This window comes from Gossypium hirsutum, chromosome A01 (assembly GCF_007990345.1).
Source record: "Gossypium hirsutum isolate 1008001.06 chromosome A01, Gossypium_hirsutum_v2.1, whole genome shotgun sequence".
Classification (NCBI taxonomy): Eukaryota; Viridiplantae; Streptophyta; class Magnoliopsida; order Malvales; family Malvaceae; genus Gossypium; species Gossypium hirsutum.
In genome coordinates, this window is record NC_053424.1 from 5,265,678 (window position 1) to 5,286,592 (window position 20,915).

A 20,915-nucleotide genomic window follows, 5' to 3' on the forward strand; every position below is an offset into this window, starting at 1 on the left:
ATCAGCTAGGGTTTCTAACCCTAGCTCTCTCCCTACAGTGCCGCAACAGCTTCTGGAAGCTTCGGGGAGCGTCGGTTCAACTCCCCAGATCGAGGCCATCAAAGTGCCATCAATGCGTTCGTCCCTCTCGCGACCATCCAGTACCGCGATCTCAGGCTTTCCCTCTGACCTTGGTACCACCGTTAATGCCGAGATCGTCGAAGTAACTGCAAAATAGAAAAGGAAACTCAGCAAATAATGGCCAAAGATACAGTAGACAAGAAATATAAAGAAATCGGAGATTTCTTTCCTTATGTAACAAATCAATGGCTATAAAAAGCCCTTTGTAACCCTTAAAAAAAGGAGGCAGATAGAAATAAAAAAAAACGGATACAAACAGTTTCAAAGGTGATTCTTGTTTTTATATTTTTGTCTTTCATTTCTCTATTTTCAGTATAGAAGCATATGAATATTTATATATATGTACACAAAAATAACTTAAAAATAAAAGGAAAGGGTTACCTGACGGATGGCACGAAAAAGGAGAGGTTTTTCGAACCCTAACTACCGTATACGGTGGTCCTTAGGGCGGCGCGTGGGCGCGTGGGCGCGTGGGCGCGTGGGCCAAAACCCAGAGCTCCCTTCCTCTCTCTTTCTTTCAGAGAGATTTTTTAGTTTTTTTTTAAATCGGGCTTCAAATGAACTAAAGGCTGAGGAATTGGCTTTTATAGCCTTGACAAAACGGCATCGTTTTGTGACCCCAAGGATCCGCGCGTTGACCCGATTGCCCGGGTAGGATCCGCGCTTTTTTGAAAAATGGATTAATTATCCAATCGGTCCTCTCAACTTTTAATTTCTCATGATTTCACTTTATTTTTTTAATTTTACCCCAATATTCTAATTTTAATTCAATTGAGTCCCGATGGCTATTAAATTGTATTCTGGAAAACGTCGCCGTTTTGGGAATAGGGCAATTTGCACAGTAAGCCCTTTGGATTTTGCGCGCGTTTTAAATAGGGCCTTAATTCAGTTCTATTCCTTTCAAAATTAGCCCCGTAATTTTGGCTAAATTTTAAATTTAGTCCTATATTTATTTTATTATCTTATATATATTTATTATTTGTTTTATTTTAATTTTACTTCTATATTATACATTATAAGATTATTTTATTATAAATGTTATTTTTATTATATGTATTATTATTATTTATTATTTTTCTCAAATTATTATTTTATATCATTTATATATTGTTATATTTTCACATATATTATATTTATTATTATTTATATATATTATTTTATATTTATTATTTATATATATTATTTTACATATAAACTTTCATTATTTCATGCTATATTTATTATATTTCTTATTTCCCATATATTTTATTATATAACATTTATTATGTTTTATTTTTATATATTACTTATTATTTTATATATATTATATATCACATATTACCAATTATATTATTTATGTTTATATCATATGTATATTATTTAGAATTTGTAAATTATTATTAAATTATATTTTAAACTCATATTATATATACATTTCATTATTATTTATTTATTTATTTATTATATATTATTTCATTTTAAATTAATATTGTTATGAATTCTCTTACATACTCTTAAACCAATATATTTCCATATGATTATTATTCTTTTGTAAATATTTTTGTTATTATATATTATATATACTATTCTAAAATTGTTATGAAATATCTTATTTTTAATTATATGTATATTTTGTTAGCAATCAATCATTTCTATTTTATATAGTAGTTCTTTAGATATTTTTATATTGTATGTATCATGTATGTGTTAAAAGTTTTATTATTATTATTAGATGTTATATTTTGTGAACATGCATATTGACATTATATTTGTATATCATATATTATTTGATGATTGCTTTTGATATCATGCATTATTTAATTATTATTTTGTATGTTTATTCTTTCTCATAACTTTGTATGCATATTGTTAATGTTTGCTATATATATTATTTTTTTTATATGTATGTGTCTAATGCACAATCTTTATATTATTACCATTACTTTGTTTAAATGCATGTGTTATTTACCTACTACAATAATATGTTACTATGTATAATTTATAATGCAATATAATTCCTCACACATCATCATTTTTTTTTAAAAAAGGGCTCCAAAGTTTTCAAAAAATATAAAGGCAATGCTTGATGTTTGGAAATTTCGGGAAAATAGTGCCCTAACTTATCGGGTTGCGACTCTTCTCGTTGAGTTCAAATAATCAAATACCCTTCTAAGTTTTTAAAGGTTTTCAAAATGTAAGTGACTGTCTTGGAATTTCAAAGCAATATGTCCAAACTTACTGGATGTGGAGTTTTGTTGTTTCGAGATAGGGATTTCCGAAAAGCTAACTCAATGTCAATATTTTACGAGTGAGTTCCAATTTTCAAAATCCAAAATATTTTAAAGAGGATTGCGTTTTAAAATTTCTAATTTCCGACCTTAAAGACATTTGATAATCAATTTGGTACCAATCTTTGGGCGTTACGAGGGTGCTAACCCTTCCTCGTACGCAACCGACTCCCGAACTCGTTCTTTTGATTTCGTAGACCAAAACCGATAACTTTAAAATAAAATTGTATTAAAGGTGATCCAATCACACCTAAAAATATTGGTGGCGACTCCCGTTTTCGTTTTTCTTAAAGTCGATTCCCATTTTCTAAAACTCGATTTGAAAATGGTCTCGACATCCAACACAGGCAATCCTCCTTTCTAAGTCTGCAAATATAGCTCGTTTCGACCAAGGTCTCCTTGTTTTATCTAGAACCCAGTTAAAAACCAACCTCGAGCCCATTTCAACAATTAAAGAGCCTCCCTTCCAATCTAACTCAGAAAAAAATGTCCAACGCTGTAATGACAGCTCCTAATTCAGATGTGACAGCATCACAAGCGTCACAAGGGCCCAAGAATATAGCTCTAACACTACCTACCGCGTCCCTCATCACGTCTCCACAGCCCGAAGCACCCTCAGAAGCAGTTCCACTAACATTAAATAACAACCACCCATGTGGAGGAGAACACCAACCTCTCGAGCCAGATTTAGAGAGTATGCACTTAACTGGACAAAACCACCATAATCTCTCTTGAAACATAAACTCATCGAAAGCAGCTCTTACCCATAATAAAGCCCTCATCTTGGTATGAAAGATCAGCGTAGCTATCGACAACACTTTATTTTCAAACACAATCTCATTCCTCTCAAGCCAAATAGACCAACAAGAAGCCGCCATTGCAATCAGCCACAAACTCTTGGAAGAACCAACAAACTTCACTTTAAAGCATAACGAATAAAATTCTTCGAAGTTGTTCACCTGTTTCCACCCAACGTCCCATCAATTAAAAATCTTCCTCCAAAATCCAGCAATAAAATTACACATAAAAAACAAATGGTCCGCCCTCTCCAGCTCCCTATTACACCAAAGACACACATTCATAATGGCTTGTATTTTCACCCCTCTCTTTATTAAAAAATCCTTCGTAGGAACTCAATCAATGGCTAGCAACCAAAGAAAGTTACGCACCCTAGGCGGGACTTTTAATTTCCATAATTTATCAAAGGCAAAAATAGAATCATCCCCTTCGCCCTCAAGCAGAAGTTTAGACAATAGCTTCACCGAGAACTCACATTTAGAATCATGCGCCCATAATAATTGATCCTCTACCTCCGGAACCAAGATCACACTACTCACCCTTTCAATGAGGTGACCAAGAATCTCCATTTCCCTATCCAACAGAGGCCTTACAAATAACACATCCCATTTAACATTACAAAAACCATTATTGAACGAGTAATCAAAAACAGAACTGTTTTTTTATTTAGCTAAACGAAAAAGCCTAGGGAAATCCTGTTTCAAGATACCATTACCACACCATTTATCCACCCAAAATAACGTGGTCTTTCCATTCCCTAGCTTCCAACTAAAATCTTTATCTCCCATCCATTTAGCCACTCTAACATCCATCGAATTCTCCACTATCCCTCTCCAAACCGTCGACATTTCTTTTAAATTACTCGCACTAAACCTCCATTATTTCACATTTGAGCCATACTTTGCTAAAATCACTTTTCTCCACAATGCCCTTCTATCAACCATGATACACCATCTCCATGTTCCTAACAGGGCTTTGTTTTTTATCAACAGATTAACCACTCCAGCTCCACCTTTTTCCTTTGGCCTACAAACATGTTCCCAACTAACTTTTGCCATTTTTCGTTTACCATCAAAGCTACCTCATAGGAAGTTTCTCCTTATTTTATCTAATTTTTTAATAACAGACACCGGAGCCTGAAAAAGTGACATGAAGTAAATGGGCAAATTCAAAAACACAGCATTAATCAATACAATCCTAGCAGCCCATGACAAAGTTCTACACTTCCATCCCAACAATTTCTTTCTAAATCTCTCAACCACGACCTCCCAAGTAGCAATTCTCCTTGGATTCGCTCCTAACGGTATACCCAAGTAACAGATAGGTAGCATCCCTATTTTGCATTTGCATAAAGCTGCCAAACGAAACAAAAACTCCTCATTCACTCCAAACCCCATAATACATGATTTTTTGAAGTTTATGCTCAAACCCGAGAAAATCTCAAAGCAACGAAGTATATATTTCATATTTACCACCACTTATTCCTCAGCCTTTAAAAACAGAATCGTATCATCCGCAAATTGTAGAAGCGAAATTCTTTGATCTGGAATGACACCTTGAACACCAACAATAAGCCTCAACATCTCTGCTTTTTCTAGCAACAAGTGAAGGACCTCTGTAACTAGAATAAAAAGGAATAGTGAAATAGGATCTCCTTGGCGCAACCTTCTGCCAAACTTAAATTCATTTGTAGACGAACCATTTACGAGTACAGCAGCTCTCGCTGTAGAAACACACTCCATCATCCATCCAATCCATCAATCCCCAAACCCCATCAGACGTAACACTAATTCTAAAAAATCCCAACGAACGCAATTATACGCCTTGGAGAAATCTAGTTTGAAAATCAAATGTCCCCCAATTCCTTCCATTTTTTTAATCGAGTGTATCACTTCATTAGCAATTACGATACCATCAAAAATCTGCCTCCCACTAATAAAGGCGCATTAAGTCTCACTCACCAATTCTCCAATAACCACTCTTAATCTTCAAGAGAGAATTTTTGTAACAATTTTATAAAGAGAACTAACTAGACAGATTGGCCGAAAATCAGCTATTTCGCTCGGATTTTCCATTTTAGGAATTAAAGCAATGAACGAACAATTGATGGATCTTTCGAGCTTGCCAGACCAATAGAAGTCTGTCATCATTCTAAACAGATCCTCTTTAATGGTGTTCTAACAATTTCTGAAAAAGCACATGTTAAACCCATCCGGACCAGGAGCCTTCGATTCCTCACAACTTCAAACTGCCTCTCTAATTTCCTCTCTTGAAAAAGGTTCCTCCAACTGCTCTACTTTAGTACCCTTTAATATCTTAAAATTAAGATCCATCTCCATCCTCCATCTCCTCCAACGCCCTTTGAAATGATTTTTAAAAAATTCATACACTCTCTTTTTTAACTCTCACGGATTATTACACCAAGCATTCCCAATTTTCATTCTGTAAATCGTTCTTCGCTTTGCTTTTATTTTAACAGCTCTGTGGAAAAACTTTGTGTTCGCATCTCCTTCTTTAAACCACATCATTCTAGATTTCTGACGCCATAACAATTCTTTGAATTTCAATGCGTTCCAAACATCTGAATTCAATCTCGTAAGCTCCTCCATTTCACCCTCACTCAGTCTTCTTTGTTCACTAATTACATCTAATTCCTTGATCCTTTCTTCATGTTCTACAATGTTATCTTCCAACATATTACAATTGTTCCCATTCCACTTTCTCAAGACCCCTTTAAGCTTTCTCAACTTTCTAGCAATTTGACCATCCAAACATTTCATATTAATCCATTCCTTCTCAATCAAGTCTGTACATCCCTTTTTCTTTAACCACCCATTTATAAACTTAAAAGGCCTGGGATCCCAATCGAATTCTGCGTCTGCTAACAGGATTGGAATGTGATCAGAAACTGATCTCTTTAAACCCAGCTGTTGAAGATCCTTGATCTTAATCAGCCAAAAATCTTCCAGCAAGAACCTATCGAGTTTGTTTTTTTTGTTGTCCTGTCCATACCATGTAAATTTCTTTCCCAACAAAGGCAAATCAATGATATTACAGTTACTGATAAAATTAACAAACTCTCTAGACCCCTTTTCTGACCCCAAACAGTTGCTCCTTTCACTTCTACAAACGAACCACATTAAAGTCACCTCCCACGATCCAAGGGCTTGCAAACTGATTTCTTAACTCCATTATCACCCCCATAAGGTACACTGTTCCGAAACGATATTAGGAGCATAAACGTTAATTAGAACCACATCTAAATCCTTTTTAACCCATTTACCTTCAATGGCTATCACTCTGTCATCACTCCAGTCTTTAAAAAGAATGAATTCGTTTTTATCCCACATTCTCAACAGACCACCCGACCTACCTACAGCTGCAACGAATCTAAACTCACAATTATCATCCCCCCATAATTTCCTCACATCATCCTTAATAATCACCTCTAGTTTTGTTTCCTGTATAAAACAAACGAACGCTCTAGACAAGCGACATAATCTTTTGACAGCTTCCCTTTTCACCTCCGACCCCAACCTTCTAATATTCCATGATAAGATTCTCATACCCTCAATTAAATTTACTACACAACCAGAACAAGAGAGATTTTTAAAGATAAGAATAACTCACCGACATATCTGCCTCTGGCCCAATCGACTCCCTCGATTTCCTCCCTCTACTGCCCCTCCAATCTTCTAATTTCATCAATAACTTCTTCCTCATCTCCCCTCACACTAAGCCCCATCATCTTCCCTACTTCCCAAGTTTTCTTTGTCTCCCTTAAAATTAGTAATCTTTTAAAAAGATATACAACATACTTTTTTTTTATTTTTAGCATTTAAAATTATTTTTGAAAACATGTAAGGTGGTTAGAAATATTATTTTTAAGAATATCTAAATATGTTGTATATATTTTAAATATATATTTAAAAATATTATATATATATATATTTCTTATTCGTACGTAATTAAATATTATGTATATTTTTAAAGTCTATTAATAAAATTAAAAGAGATTACTTAGGGTCTGTTTGATAGGGGGAAAATATTTTCCGGAATTGGTTTTCCCCATTTTTCAGTGTTTGATTGGAAGAAAATATTTTCCTTTTGGAAAATCAACTCCAAAACACGTGAAAATGCCTTACAATTTTTGGGAAATTGTCTTACCGATTCAATCTCCGTAAGACATTTTCCTAAAGCTCTCAGGCATTCTTCTCCCTTCATCCGGTAAGCTCCCTTCATCCACTCTTCTCCCTTCCTTCATTCCTTCAAATTTCTGTTCTCGAAAGCTTCATTTTGGTTCAGAACTGGAAACCGCTGCTGGTACGTTGCAATTCTATTTTTCGACGGTTACTTCGTTTATTTTTCATTTCTTTTTGGCGTTTATGCTCCGTTTATTTTTCATTTCTTTTTGGCTGCTACTGCCGCTGCCATTTCTGCTTTCAAATGATGGGTAAGTTTCATTTTTCTTTTATTCTTCGTTCGGTTGTTAATGCTGGAAGCCATCTTTCTAATTTCCACTCTTTTTCTTCTTCTTCTAACACCATTGCTACCCACATCGACTGCCTAAGTAAGAAACCCATGTCCATGCCTGTTAGAGGAAAGGGAAAAACAGACCACTGCTTCGATAATGTTGATCATGCTTTGAGTTTGTTCAATAAGATGATTGAAAAGTACCCAAAGCCTTCAATTGTGGAATTCACTAAATTATTTGCAGCCATTGTTAGAATGAAACATTATGCCATTGTTGTTTCTATGTGTAGCCAGATGGAATTATTAGGTGTTTCCCATGATGTTTATTCTGTGAGCATCTCGATTAATTACTTTTGTCAATTAGGTCGAATTGATTTTGGGTTTTCTATTTTGGGGAAAATGCTGAAGTTAGGTGGAGCCTGATGTTGTAATTTTTTCAACTTTGATTAATGGGCTTTGTAATCAAAGTAATATTTCTGTGGCCGTTTGTGTGTTCGATATAATGTTCGATATAATGTTTTCTGGAAAAAGGATTGATCTTTATGGTTGTATTATCTCTAGTAATCTTTTGTAAATATAATGTTTTCATCTTTGTTGTTGATTTATATTCTGCCCTCTTTATACATAATGTTCTGTGTAGAGAATGAGTATATATCTTGTATCCTGTTGAATGGGAATATATAATTGAACCTATTTTACTTTTCTTTTCCCAGTTGGTTGTGGAAAGAATGTTGGCTTCTGAAGGAATAAAAAGGGTAGAATTGGGCAGAGATGAATTAGAAAAACGAGTTTGGGAGTGGAAAGAGAAGTATGTCTTCCCTTAAATTATTTGCATACTTGGTTTTTCTGCTGTTCTTTGCTGATTTTGAATCTGTTACTTTGTACATATCATCTATTGTGTTTTTGTTGTTTATGAAGAAATGGCTTAAGGGGTTCTCCACAACTTCAATAAATTCTACTTCTTCTCCTTCCAAATACTAATACTTATGGAGTTTTATTGCTTTAACCCGTTGCTTAATTTCTGGTGTTTATTATTCATATTTGACCATACTTCCAAGTTTTCTGGCAATCTTTTTTCTTTGTGGGTTATATAGTAGTTTTAGTTTTATCTTTTCATTTAATTATTCTGGTTCATTTATTTTATGATAGGTTTCGACCCCGCATTCTTATTGATGTTAGCATGATTGACATGACCACCACTGTCCTGGGATTCAAGATTTCAATGCCTATCATGATTGCTCCGACTACTATGCAGAAAATGGCTCACCCTGAAGGTATGAATGTTCTGGTTTTTTAGTACCCTTGTTATGAGATTGTTTGAGCAACTAATGTTCACATATCAGATTGAGCACAGTCGTCTTTGGTTGCTGAGTATGCTTAGACTTGCATGATGATTTACATTGCAACTCTGGATATTTCCTGAAACAGAACAAATTTGTATACGAATGATTTCCAGATGCGAAGGAGTGAATAAAATGTAAAATTTAACTTTCGTATGCAGACATAGCATCAATTCTTACTTATGATGTTCATGGACTATGCCATAGAAGTCAAATAAATCAACTTAAATTCCATTGATTACTATCATGTTTCACTTTGCTAACTGATGTTTAGCATGTTTATTTTCTCATTTGATCATAATATTCTATCTTCCTGATGTATATGGTATTGCTCAATGTGCAGATTCCTCACTTGAGACCTGCGGAATACAAGAGGTCTAGGTTACCTAGGAACAGGAGGACTGTGAACCGTGCCTATGGTGGTTTTGAAGAAGGTTTTGAAGATTCAGAAAACCAAGGAAAATGTTTCATCAAAGAACCAGTTCAACTGATAAAAGATTCATTATGACAGGAAGTAACAACGTTGTTTCTGATTTTTGTTTTTTTCTTCTAGTTCTACGCATTTTCAGACATCTCTTGTACAAGTAAACTTCATAAATAAACTTCATAAATAGAGAAAGAATCAAGACACCGCATGTATCAAGATATTGATACTTTTATGTGGTGTAATATTATGCACTTGGACAATGTTGTTACTATGTGGTGTACTACTAATTATGTATTTTGATAATATTATTTCTAGTACTCATTGTGGTTTCGAAGTAATTTATAATTATTCAATACTTGTTTTTTAACACAATTACAAATAATTTATTTGATATTAGTTTTTTTTTAATTTATAACGATTAATATTGTAGCTTAATAATTGAGTATTATTATAAATAAATCATTGCAATATATGTAAAAATAATTTAAAATATAAAAATTTATTAATATATATTAATATATGTAAAAACAACTTTTTCGGAAAATATTTTCAGGAAATCTGTCAAACAGTAGAAAATATTTTACACAGATTCAATCAAACACCAGAAAATATTTTTCAGTAAATTATTTTACAAAAAAGTAAAACATTTTCCAGAAATCATTTTACGAAAAACATTTTACTAGCAATCAAACAGACCCTTATTCTTGTCAGAAGCTCTACCACATGCATGTTAGTGACCTTTTAAGAAAACATATAAATATTGTTTTTTATTAATTTTTTATTACTTTTAAATTTTGTAGTATTCTATTGATCTTCTAAGGAGGTATGTATTTTTTATTTTAGTATTTTAAATTTTTGAAAACTTTTAAGGCTCTGCCACTTGCTTAACTATTTATTCTATTAGAAAAAATTATTAAATTAAAAATTCAATGTAATACTCCACTTCACTTGTAAATATTAAATAGTTAATATTTATGGACTCTTATGTTGGTTTTGTGGTCCCAAAATAATTGTTTCTGATACCATGGAAAAACGGATTGTTACAAAAGTTCGCACTATAATTTAACTACATATAAGCATCAAAATATTGTTTCTTAAAGGAGAAGAGATTGTATGAAACTGTGATTCCACGTCATCTTTATCGAGAATGACAAATCAGATTTTTTTCTCTGATTTTCAGCTTTTTCCTCTTGAAAAAAATTAACCAATTAAAAATACTAAAAATTAAGAGGAAAAGTCTAATTTGTCATTCTCGATGAAGATGACGTGAAATGTAACACCCCAAAATTCATATTTCTATTTCTGGATAAATTTGACACAATTGTGTATCTGCTTCAGTGGTTAAGTGTTTTGGTTGTGTCTGAGAGGTCCTAAGTTCAAGCCTTACCTTTAGAAATTTTGATTATTTTGGAATTAAACCTTATACTAGTTCAATAGGCTTATATCTAATTACTTGTAATTTTATATCAGAATGGATCTACTGGTCTGGTGGAGTGTTGGTTTGCTGGAGGTTTTGTGTTCGAATCCTTGCGCGAGCAAGGGAGTTTTATTTTTGTTCAACTCTACGCAAGAGTTCCAGTAGAGATTAAAGTTTGAGGGAGTTATGAGTAGTGGGGTTAAGGGGAGAAAAATAAAGGATTTCAATAGTGGGGGGTTTTGATTTTATCTTTTTATTTTATTTTATTTTTTCTTGTTTTCAAAATTTTTGCTCCATTTTTTGACGTTTTGGTTCCCTTCCCCCTATCGAATTTTCTTTGCTTTTCCCTCTTGATTTTAGCTTAGTTTTCTAAACCGTTCGTTCGATTCGCGCTTGTTCGATAAGTAATTGTTTTTGCTGCAGTGATATCGTTCGTGATTGGTTTCTGAATGGGGGTTTTGTTTTGGTCTCTTGGTTTAGGTGAAGGATAAGTTTGTATCTGTGCTTCTAAGGCGTTTCAACATTAAGGTTCCTACTCGTTACCGGTAAGTAGCAAAGGCGTTAGTGATATTGTGAGTTCCTGTTTGTGGAATTTTTCCATTAAGGTTTTGATGATAATACTAAAATTGAGTGTTGTTATAGTAATATATAGGTTTTGGGAGGCTCGAGAGTGATTTCGCATCGAATCGATATCAGGTGTGTACCCGAAAACGTAGAAAATAGGGTTTCGACGAAAACTAAAAACCCACTGTCGACACCACATGGGTGTGTAGTCGCCCGTGTGGTAGGCTGTGTGCCATAACACGGGCATGTGATTGACGAGACCAAGCATTCGCTCTAGACACGACCGTGTAATGGCTAGGTAGGTCGTGTGTGACACACGGGCTAGACAGGTTTGGGCCGTGTGGGCCATGTGGGCCACACGGGTAAGCCACATGGACGTGTGAGCCCATTTATCTGAAATGATTCCTAGGGTTGCACGAGTCGCCCAAGTCGACTGTGAACTTACTGTAGGGTCGGTAAGCATTACCTAGACCCCTAAATGTATGATCTGAGTGAATGTGATGCATGATTACTGATATATATATGTATACGTATGAATGATGGTTGCATAAAAACATGACATATTGTATGTTTGTATTACATTGGGTTGGGATGATGATATTTGGAGGAAGTGTACTGGAAGGCTTTAAATCTATTATCTGGCAGCTCAGCTGCAATATACTGATTAAGTGCCGCATTGGTACTACTTGGAGTGTAAGGATGGGTGAGTGTTTTAAACCCCATATGGAGTGTAGGGTTAGACGAAGATGGTGTGTAGAGGCTGGTGGGTAGAACTCTGTTACTGATTACTGTTTGCATTTACTGATATTGTGATGGGCTAAAGCCCTAATGATACTGGACTGAAATGGGCTAAGGCCCACACTACTGCTAAAATTGTAATGGACTTAGGCCCCAGACTGCATTTGACTGTTTACTGCTAATTGACTGTATGCATGTTTTCTGTGGGGATTATACACTGAGTTTACGTAAACTCACCCTTTTTGTTTAATGTGTACAGGTAATCTCCAAACTTGACGGTTCGGTGTGGCGGAGGACTCGACGGTGGCCACACATATTTTAAACTATTTTACTTTCGTTTATGGTTTTACTTGATTATGGGGTATTTTTATGTAGTTGGACTTTATGTACTGTTTTGTTTTAACTTTGGGGATTTTACCTGCTTTCACGGACTTACAATGCCACTTAACAAAAATACAGATTTCCTAAAAACTAAGGTTTTCCATAAAATAAACGAATCTACTTAAAATAAATAATTTCCAAAGCTTCTGCTAAAAAGATACGTTTGAGTCAAAATAAAGGACACACGTTTTTTTTTTTAGTTAATCAAATGTTTATAGACGAAAATGGTTTTATCATCAACTTAGTTTTCAGTCACCCTATCATGTGATATCACCAGATTCAACCGTAACGTCCAGGCCGGGTTTGGGGTGTGACATGAAATCATAATTTCCTATTAAATTCTTAGCAGCTGAATAGAAGTATAATTATCCACGTATCTTACCTTATTTGGAATCTAGAAGGTGGTTGAGTATAGAAAAATAAATAGCAAATCCTGATAATGTAATTCATGCAAGGGTTCACTACTTCCTATTTAGTGGTCCAATAACAGCCTTAATCTTGCCCTCATCACCCATTGGAAAAAGAGATTTAAAGCAGCTAGCCTGCATGCATTATGTTTACTATTTTCAAGATGCTTAGTTATTGTCAAAATGCTCACAAATTTTACTAGCAAAATCAGTGGATAACATATGATTTTACAAAATTGCATGTCTCTAGGGTTCCGCTGGCATGACTTGAAATTGTACATGCTTTCTCTGAATTTCTTCAAAGACAAGAATTATATATGTATGCAACTTAATTGGCTAGAACAATGTATTTGTACACTGAATAACAGCTTTTTCTAGCTCCTAAAAATTTGTTAGGTCATTTAAGGCCTATATCCATTGGCAGACTTGGTTTTCTGATCTCCTGTAGTCCTGTAGACCACTGAACTGTGGAAGTAAAAGCTTTCTTGTAGTGAGTGGGAAAAATAACAAACTTTAACTATTAGCACCGGCAAAGAAAAAATGAGGGAAATGGTGTTTGACCCTACTAACCGTGGTGATATAAGTGTATGGACATTGCATGAAGTTACTTAAAACACATGCAAGCTCGCTGTAGAGTTTAGTTAATTTGCACCTAACCCAATTTCAATGAATCTTGACAACATCCCATGCAGAAAATTAGTCAATTATCCTTTGACTCATTGCAGACATTGGGGTCCCTCGATTATTATATATATGGCTCACAATACCAACTAATTTGTCATACAACGCCTCACTTCTCCAACAACAGGAAGAGAGAATATATTCTAACGTTTAAGCCTTGTTTTGTTTATTGCTATTGTCGCTTTGTTCTTCCATCCAACATGTTTTGAAGCTAGAAAGCTTTTGAATAACTTTGAGAAGCAACAAATTCCTTCATTTAAGGGTAATTTTGCTGGAATCACACTTTCCAAGGAGCCCACAAAAATGCTTCTTGCTAGTCATGATGGTAAAGGGCATGCAAAGGCTAATAATGGAAGGCAATCCACCATTCATGTAGGCAAAATTGATAGAATATTACAGAAGTCTTCCCCAAGTCCTGGAAACGGTCACCACTGAAATGGAATTATTCTCCCATTGTCCCCCCAATTATATGTAGCTTTATCAAACAGTCATGGTTATGATTTCTATGCTTTGCCTCTTTACAACACAGATTGTATGTCTTTCTATTTGATTTGCTAGGGGTTTTACTTGTGACTTGGGGTTGGGGCCCTAATTTTATTACTATATATATATATGTATACAGTTAAGCTTGCTCTGAATAATAAATAAAATTCATGATCACATGTTTCACAATGTTCATCTCCATATATTGCTTTCACGTTCTTGATTCTCTCTCTTTTTGTAAGCCAAAAATATGAATATTTATTGTATAAGATGTACTAATAATTAAAAAATTAAAAGAAAATTTAATATTTATATTTAAGCACTTTATTAAGTAAACATCATTCTTAATCATGTCATTAACTTAATTATAAAATTATATAAATATACCTTATATTAAATTATAATTTTTATCATTTCATACTTTTATATTATCTTTGAATAAAGGAATTATAAATTATAAATCTAATAATCGATAACATGTTAAATAATATTAAGATATGAGTTTCATGACCATAATGAATAAACTCCAAAATAACATATTATCTTCCATTCACACAGTGGTTGTTACAAACTCTAATTCATTATTAGGGTTTTAAAAGTAGAATATTCCAAATAGAAAGAGAAAAGGACCCACTAAAATGTAAGTTGCACGATGGATCTGCTCAATCACAGCATGCAGTTTATATCCATTTGGCCCTTTTTAGCCATAATGAAGGGCAATAGGATCTACCATCTGAATAGTCCCCTCAAACCCCCATTCAGTGGCGGAGGCAGGTTGAGGCCCAAAGGGGGCCATCGCCCCCTAAAGTTTAATTTTTTTTCAATTTAGTTCTTTATAAATTTACACTATGATACTCCTAAAAATATAAGTAGGTCCATCAAAGTTATAGATTTTTGTAATTTTCCCCTCTATATATATATTGTAGCTCTCCTAAAAATATAAGTAGACCCTTCCAATATTTTTATAAGATTAAAAATAATATTAAAAAAATTTATTCTTGATAAAAATAAAAATAAAAATCTTCTTAAAGAAGTTAAATTACTGATGATGACTTTTGAATGATAATTTTGTTAAATGATAATAAAATAATATTTATTTAATAGTTTACTTAACATAATAATATTTTATAAGTAATATATTAATATATATAAAAAGAAAAGAAAAAATGAAGAGACATTTATCATCTTTTTTCTTCATATTGGTGCTTAGCAAGAAAAGAAGAAAAACAATTTCTTTATCATTTTTCCTTCAAATTTGAAGTATAAGGTATGTTTTTCTTCAAACTTTTCATAGATTTTGAATATTTGAAACTTGTTTTACACATATGTACCAATAGTTTTTTTGTTTTATCAAGTATATTAAAAGTTGTCATTAAAGGACATTGATGGAACTTGGAAGCTTATAAAGTGAAATGTGTATGTTTTTTTATGGAAAATGATTAATAGGAGACGGTTTCTAACTTGTTAGAAGTGAAAAAATGAAACAAAAATAGTTTGATAATGTTATAGTAAATTTCGGCCAAAGTGAAGGGGAGGAAGAAAACCTTGGTCACTTTGTTTAAATTTATGTCAAATGATAGCTTGTAAAGTAATGAGCATTCCTGTGAAAATGGAATAAAAATAATTAACCGAGTCAAATGATAGCTATTTCATCTTAATTGTTGGAATATTATTTCTTTTGAATTTATTTTTTATATGTTTAAATTGATTGTCATGTTGAAATACTGTTTCTTTTGAATCGATTGTTTATATATTTAAATTGACTATTACATAAAACTTCTAATTTTAAGTTGATCCCTCAAAATTAATATATTAGCTCCGCCACTAGCCCCATTGATATGTTATCTAGTGCCTAAGGGCTACCCTCTATCAAGCTTGAAGCTGCCAATAATACCATAACCCAAGGTCATTCAGCATCTAATGTTTAATAGTAGTAAGTTGACTATTGCTCGGAGGCTCAAATGAGTGATCTTTGGGTATTGTTTATTTGAAAATGGCCTACACACGCAACAGGCAGTGCTTTCAATAATGTGGCTTCTATGTGTACCATACGATACATTGAATCAAGAACTGCCTTGAAAAGTTTGAAGTGCAAATCAGAAACTAACCCAATGTCTCCCCATCATCATGATGTCTCCATTTTATACCTAGTACTGCTTTTGATGAATAGAGTCCAAGTAGGCTCCCAGGTTAATGGAAAAAGCTAAAAAGAAAACAACATTGGTGGTTCTTTCAGTTCATATGTACCTAACCCAATGCCTCGAGAGGCTTTTCTATCTGGTTTTCAATTGTACATATAATCTAAACCACTTTAACTTCACCCTCACGTCTCTACTTCATCATTCACTGGCTTGTGTGTAAGATGAGTTTATAAGCGAATCCAGTTATCCCAAAACTTGTAGCCTAAGCATTACTTCCTAGCCTATCCTTTCTTGCCACTCTTAATGGCTCATTTCAACAAAACCGAAATAGTTATATATATATATATATTAGAAATTTCTTCATACTCTTTTCAAGTTTGATATCTAAATTTGGCACTATTTCTTAATTTAGTACATAAGTTTTTTTTTAAATTCAATTTGGTACTTAAATTTTTTTGTCAAATTTGATACCTCAACTTGTCAAACAATATTCAAATTACTCAAATATACTAACAGTGTTATTTTTTACGAGTTAACAAAAATAATCAATGTATGACCAATATGTGGTAGATGATATGGAAACTTTTGTATTTTATATGTTCAATTACTTTTAACTCAACTTATTTATTTTAATTTTAATTTTTTATTTAATATAATAAATTTCTTTTATTTTGAGTTTTTAAAATTCTTGTTCATTTTTTCAATATCCATTTGTTAAGCATGACTCAAAGCACAAATTTTAACACAAATTTCCTCTGATACTAATGATTTTTTTTTTGTGAAAATAAGGGCTTTAAGAAGATTAAGTCATCCTTTAAGCATGTGGTCCTTTTGAATCATACATGCCATTAACAGTCAAAGCAATCTAACATTTGGGCATATTATTTAGCGAAATAAAGGAAACTTCAAACAAATGTAATCAAAATAAATGTAATCATTCTTACCATTAAATTCCATGTCATTTACCACATGTCGATCATACATTAACTATTTCTATTCCCTTATTAAAAATTGGCACCATTGCTTTTTACAATAATTGTTAAATATGACTTCTATTTTCAGTCAAATTTGAAAAATAGTCTTTCATTTAAACTCTATTTACTTGTTTCAATCAAACACTGATTAATTTAGATTATTTTATTATTATTTGATCTATGAATTTAGCCTATAAATAGGCTCTTTTACAACCTTAGAAAAAATACCCATTAGAGATTAGAACTCATAACACATTTAGAGAATTTTGTGTTTACGTTTTGTGGGTTCTTTGTTTTCGGGTTTTCGGGGTTTAGTTTTTATCTCCATCTTTTGTACTCTTCGTTCTTTTGCCATTATAGTAAAATTATATTTGCCCGTGGTTTTTTTATCCTCTTTGGAGGGGTTTTTTCACGTTAAATTTGTGTGTTTAATTTCTTAATTTATTCTGCTATTTTCTTGTTCGTTACTTAATCGGGTTAAAATCCTTACAAGTGGTATCAGAGCTAGTTCAATTTTCATAGATCAGCCCGTTCAGATATGGCAACAACAAGGTTGAAATTGAGAAGTTCGATGGTGAGACAAATTTTAATCTGTGGCAAGTTCGGATGATGACAATTCTAGTTCAATCAAGCTTGAAAAAGGTTGTTATCAAGAAAAAGCTTGAGAATCTAAATAAAACAGAATGGTAAGAGCTTGATAAAAAGGCTTTATCTGCAATCCAGTTGTGCCTCACGAATACAGTATTGCAGGAGGTATTGATGGAGAAGACCTCATCTGCTTTGTGGAAAAGGTTAGAAACTCTTTATGCGACTAAGTTTCTGGCTAATCGTTTAGTGTTGAAACAACGTCTATTTACGTTTCGCATGAACGAAGGTGAGCTTCTTAGAGATCACATCAGTCAATTCATTACTCTTTTAAATGATTTAAAGAATGTTGAGGTTCATATTGACGATGAAGATCAGGCTATGCTATTATTGTGCTCTTTACCCCCTTCATACAATATTTCAGGGAGACCTTGATTTATGGCAGAGACAAACTCTAGTTCAAAGATGTGAAGGGTCATTTGTTGAGTAGAGATAAACTCGACAATGAGCTTCATTTGGATAGCAAGACAGATACGCAAGCTTCCGTTTTGGTAGCATCAAAGAAACAAGATAAAAGGTGTCGCTATTGTAAAAAGTTAGGTCACGTCAAAGCAGATTGTTATAAATTGCGAAATAAAAAAGCTGCTGAGAGTAATGAGGAAGATGTAGCTGGTGCTAATTTGGCCGATGAAAATGGGGATGATTTCTTATTAGTGTCAACAAGTGATAACACCAAGCTCACGTCCGAGTGGATCCTAGATTCAGGATGTTCTTTCCACATGTGTCCCAATAGAGAATGGTTCTCCGCATACAGTTCGATTGAAGGTGGAGTTGTGCGCATGGGAAACGATTTATCTAGTAAGGTAATTGGTATTGGTACTGTTAAAATTAAGATGCACGATGGGACGATTAGGACACTCTCAGATGTCAGGTATGTACCTGAATTACGAAAGAATCTCATCTCCTTAAGCATTTTAGACTTGAAAGGATGCAAAATCAACATCGAGTCGAGCGGTATTAAAGTATCTCATGGAGCTCTCATTTTGTTAAAAGGTAAAAGAATTGGCAGTCTTTATATTTTGGAAGGTTCTACAGTGACCGGTGAAATCGGATGTCCCTCATCTGTTACGGAGTTAAAGTCAACTTGTTTGGAGCGGAGGCAACTTGGTCATAGGAGGGAAAAAGGTATGACCGTTTTGTTGAAGATAGGTTCTCTTTTGGATGCAGGTTTTGAAAAGTTAGGACACTGTATTCATGAAAATCAGACCCGGGTTAGTTTTGATTTGGCAGTGTACAAGTCGAAGGCTAGAAGTCTTCCAGTTTCTAAGTACAAATTCGACTCAGTTAATTCCCTGCATAGTCCAAGATAGGCTCGTGGCGGGCTTTGGCAAAGATGGCATTGTGGAAATATGAGTCAAGGTGGAGATTTGTTAAATATGACTCTTATTTTCAGTCAAATTTGAAAAATAGTCTTTCAGTTAAACTCTGTTTACTTGTTTCAATCAAACACTGATTAGTTTAGATTATTTTATTATTATTTGATCTATGAATTTAGCCTATAAATAGGCTCTTTTACAACCTTAGAAAAAATACCCATTAGAAATTAGAATTTATAACACATTTAGAGAATTTTGTGTTTACGTTTTGTGGGTTCTTTGTTTTCAGGTTTTCGGGGTTTAGTTTTTATCTCCATCTTTTGTACTCTTCGTTCTTTTGCCATTATAGTAAATTATCTTTGCCCGTAGTTTTTTATCCTCTTTGGAGGGGTTTTTTCACGTTAAATTTGTGTGTTCAATTTCTTAATTTATTCTGCTATTTTCTTATTCGTTACTTAATCGGGTTAAAATCCTTACAATAATTTGTATAAAATTTGTCAAGTTTGGGTATCAAAATTGGACAAAAAACTTAGGTATCAAATTAAAAAAAATGACAAGTTCAACTGTCAAATTAAAAAAAAATTAAGTACCAAATTAGAGAAAAAAATGCAAGTTCAGATATTAAATTAAACCAAAACTTAAATACCAAATTTTGTAAAAATGTAAAATTTAAATACTAAATATTATTTTAAGCGTTTAAAAGTTTGGGCCAAAGTCCAGAAAACTCCTTAAAATATGGGCCCGCCAGAGATTGCAAATTGGATTACATTCGCATTCGGTTTCGACCTCCAAATTTGAAGTGTCTATATTTTAATGCTATTCTGGTTCTACTCAAATAAATAAACAGTTCTCATAAGCAATTTTAATTTAGGGGTATTACAACATATATATATATAGATATAGATATAGATATATTCAGTTTTTTATATATTCGGAAGGGTCTTAAAAAACACATATTTCTATATGTTGGACAGAGACTACAACAAGAATAAGTGGTTCAACTATTATCATATCAACTCCTACCTCTAAACATGTTTGATTCGAATAGTTTTAGAGGATTCAATTTTTCATTAGTGCCCAAAATTTTCAGCCAACTTAACAAACCTTCTTCACCTAAATCAGCCATTCAAAATGAAAATGAGATCCCATTTACAAATCACATGAGGCTACTTCACCCAAGCCTTTAAGCCCAATTATATTACTGAACAACACAAATGAAGGATCAAGTGCTCAACTTTCAAGGTTTTCCAAAATAAATAAATGATGCCATTGTCGGGTCTTACAACAACGTGCAATGGGGATCATCATTCATAATCACTGGGGATCGAATGCCAAAGCAATACAATATAATATAATATAATTTTAGAGTCATGCTCATTTATTTTTATCCAAAAATCTCATAAACTCTAATCAAGGAAGAAGATCGGGGGAGGGGTCATTTCCGCGGGATAATTACTCTCATTCATAAAATAAAAGAGGAAAACTTGAAACTCCGTAACTGGGCTTGAGATCCAATCCTCGGAACAAGCATTGTGGAAAGTGTTGTCAAGAGTTCCTCATGGGAGCATTGTTGATGACCTTGTTGCCATTGATGATGAAGAATGAGAGAAGAACCAAGCATTGTGTATGTGTATATGTATGTATACATATAAATAAATATTTGGTATATTTACAATGAAAAATTTTGAAGTTGAGATATTATAATGTATTCTTAATTTGTACTTAAAAAATAAATAATTAACC

General features: G+C 33.2%; 2 protein-coding genes across 3 annotated transcripts; one reads left to right on the forward strand and one right to left on the reverse strand.

Annotated features, from left to right (window-relative positions):
* Window positions 1-5,590: 5,590 nt before the first annotated feature.
* Window positions 5,591-6,908, reverse strand: LOC107934672 (uncharacterized). Its single transcript, XM_016867153.1, has 4 exons — window positions 6,816-6,908; window positions 6,469-6,646; window positions 6,321-6,397; window positions 5,591-6,208 (listed from the first exon to the last, which is right to left on the reverse strand). Exons 1-4 carry the CDS (start codon window positions 6,906-6,908, stop codon window positions 5,591-5,593), a joined length of 966 nt encoding a protein of 321 aa, XP_016722642.1.
* A 736-nt stretch (window positions 6,909-7,644) lies between these two features.
* On the forward strand, window positions 7,645-9,676 carry LOC107934649 (peroxisomal (S)-2-hydroxy-acid oxidase GLO5). Of its 2 annotated transcripts, none has more exons than XM_016867128.2 (4): window positions 7,645-7,988; window positions 8,372-8,466; window positions 8,808-8,932; window positions 9,342-9,676. In XM_016867128.2, the coding sequence occupies exons 1-4, from the start codon at window positions 7,767-7,769 to the stop codon at window positions 9,377-9,379; spliced, it is 480 nt and encodes a 159-aa protein (XP_016722617.2). In that variant the 5' UTR covers window positions 7,645-7,766; the 3' UTR covers window positions 9,380-9,676. The 2 variants fall into 2 exon arrangements, with proteins under 2 accessions (XP_016722617.2, XP_016722618.2); XM_016867129.2 differs by having other exon boundaries at window positions 7,653-8,125.
* The last annotated feature ends 11,239 nt before the right edge of the window (window positions 9,677-20,915 follow it).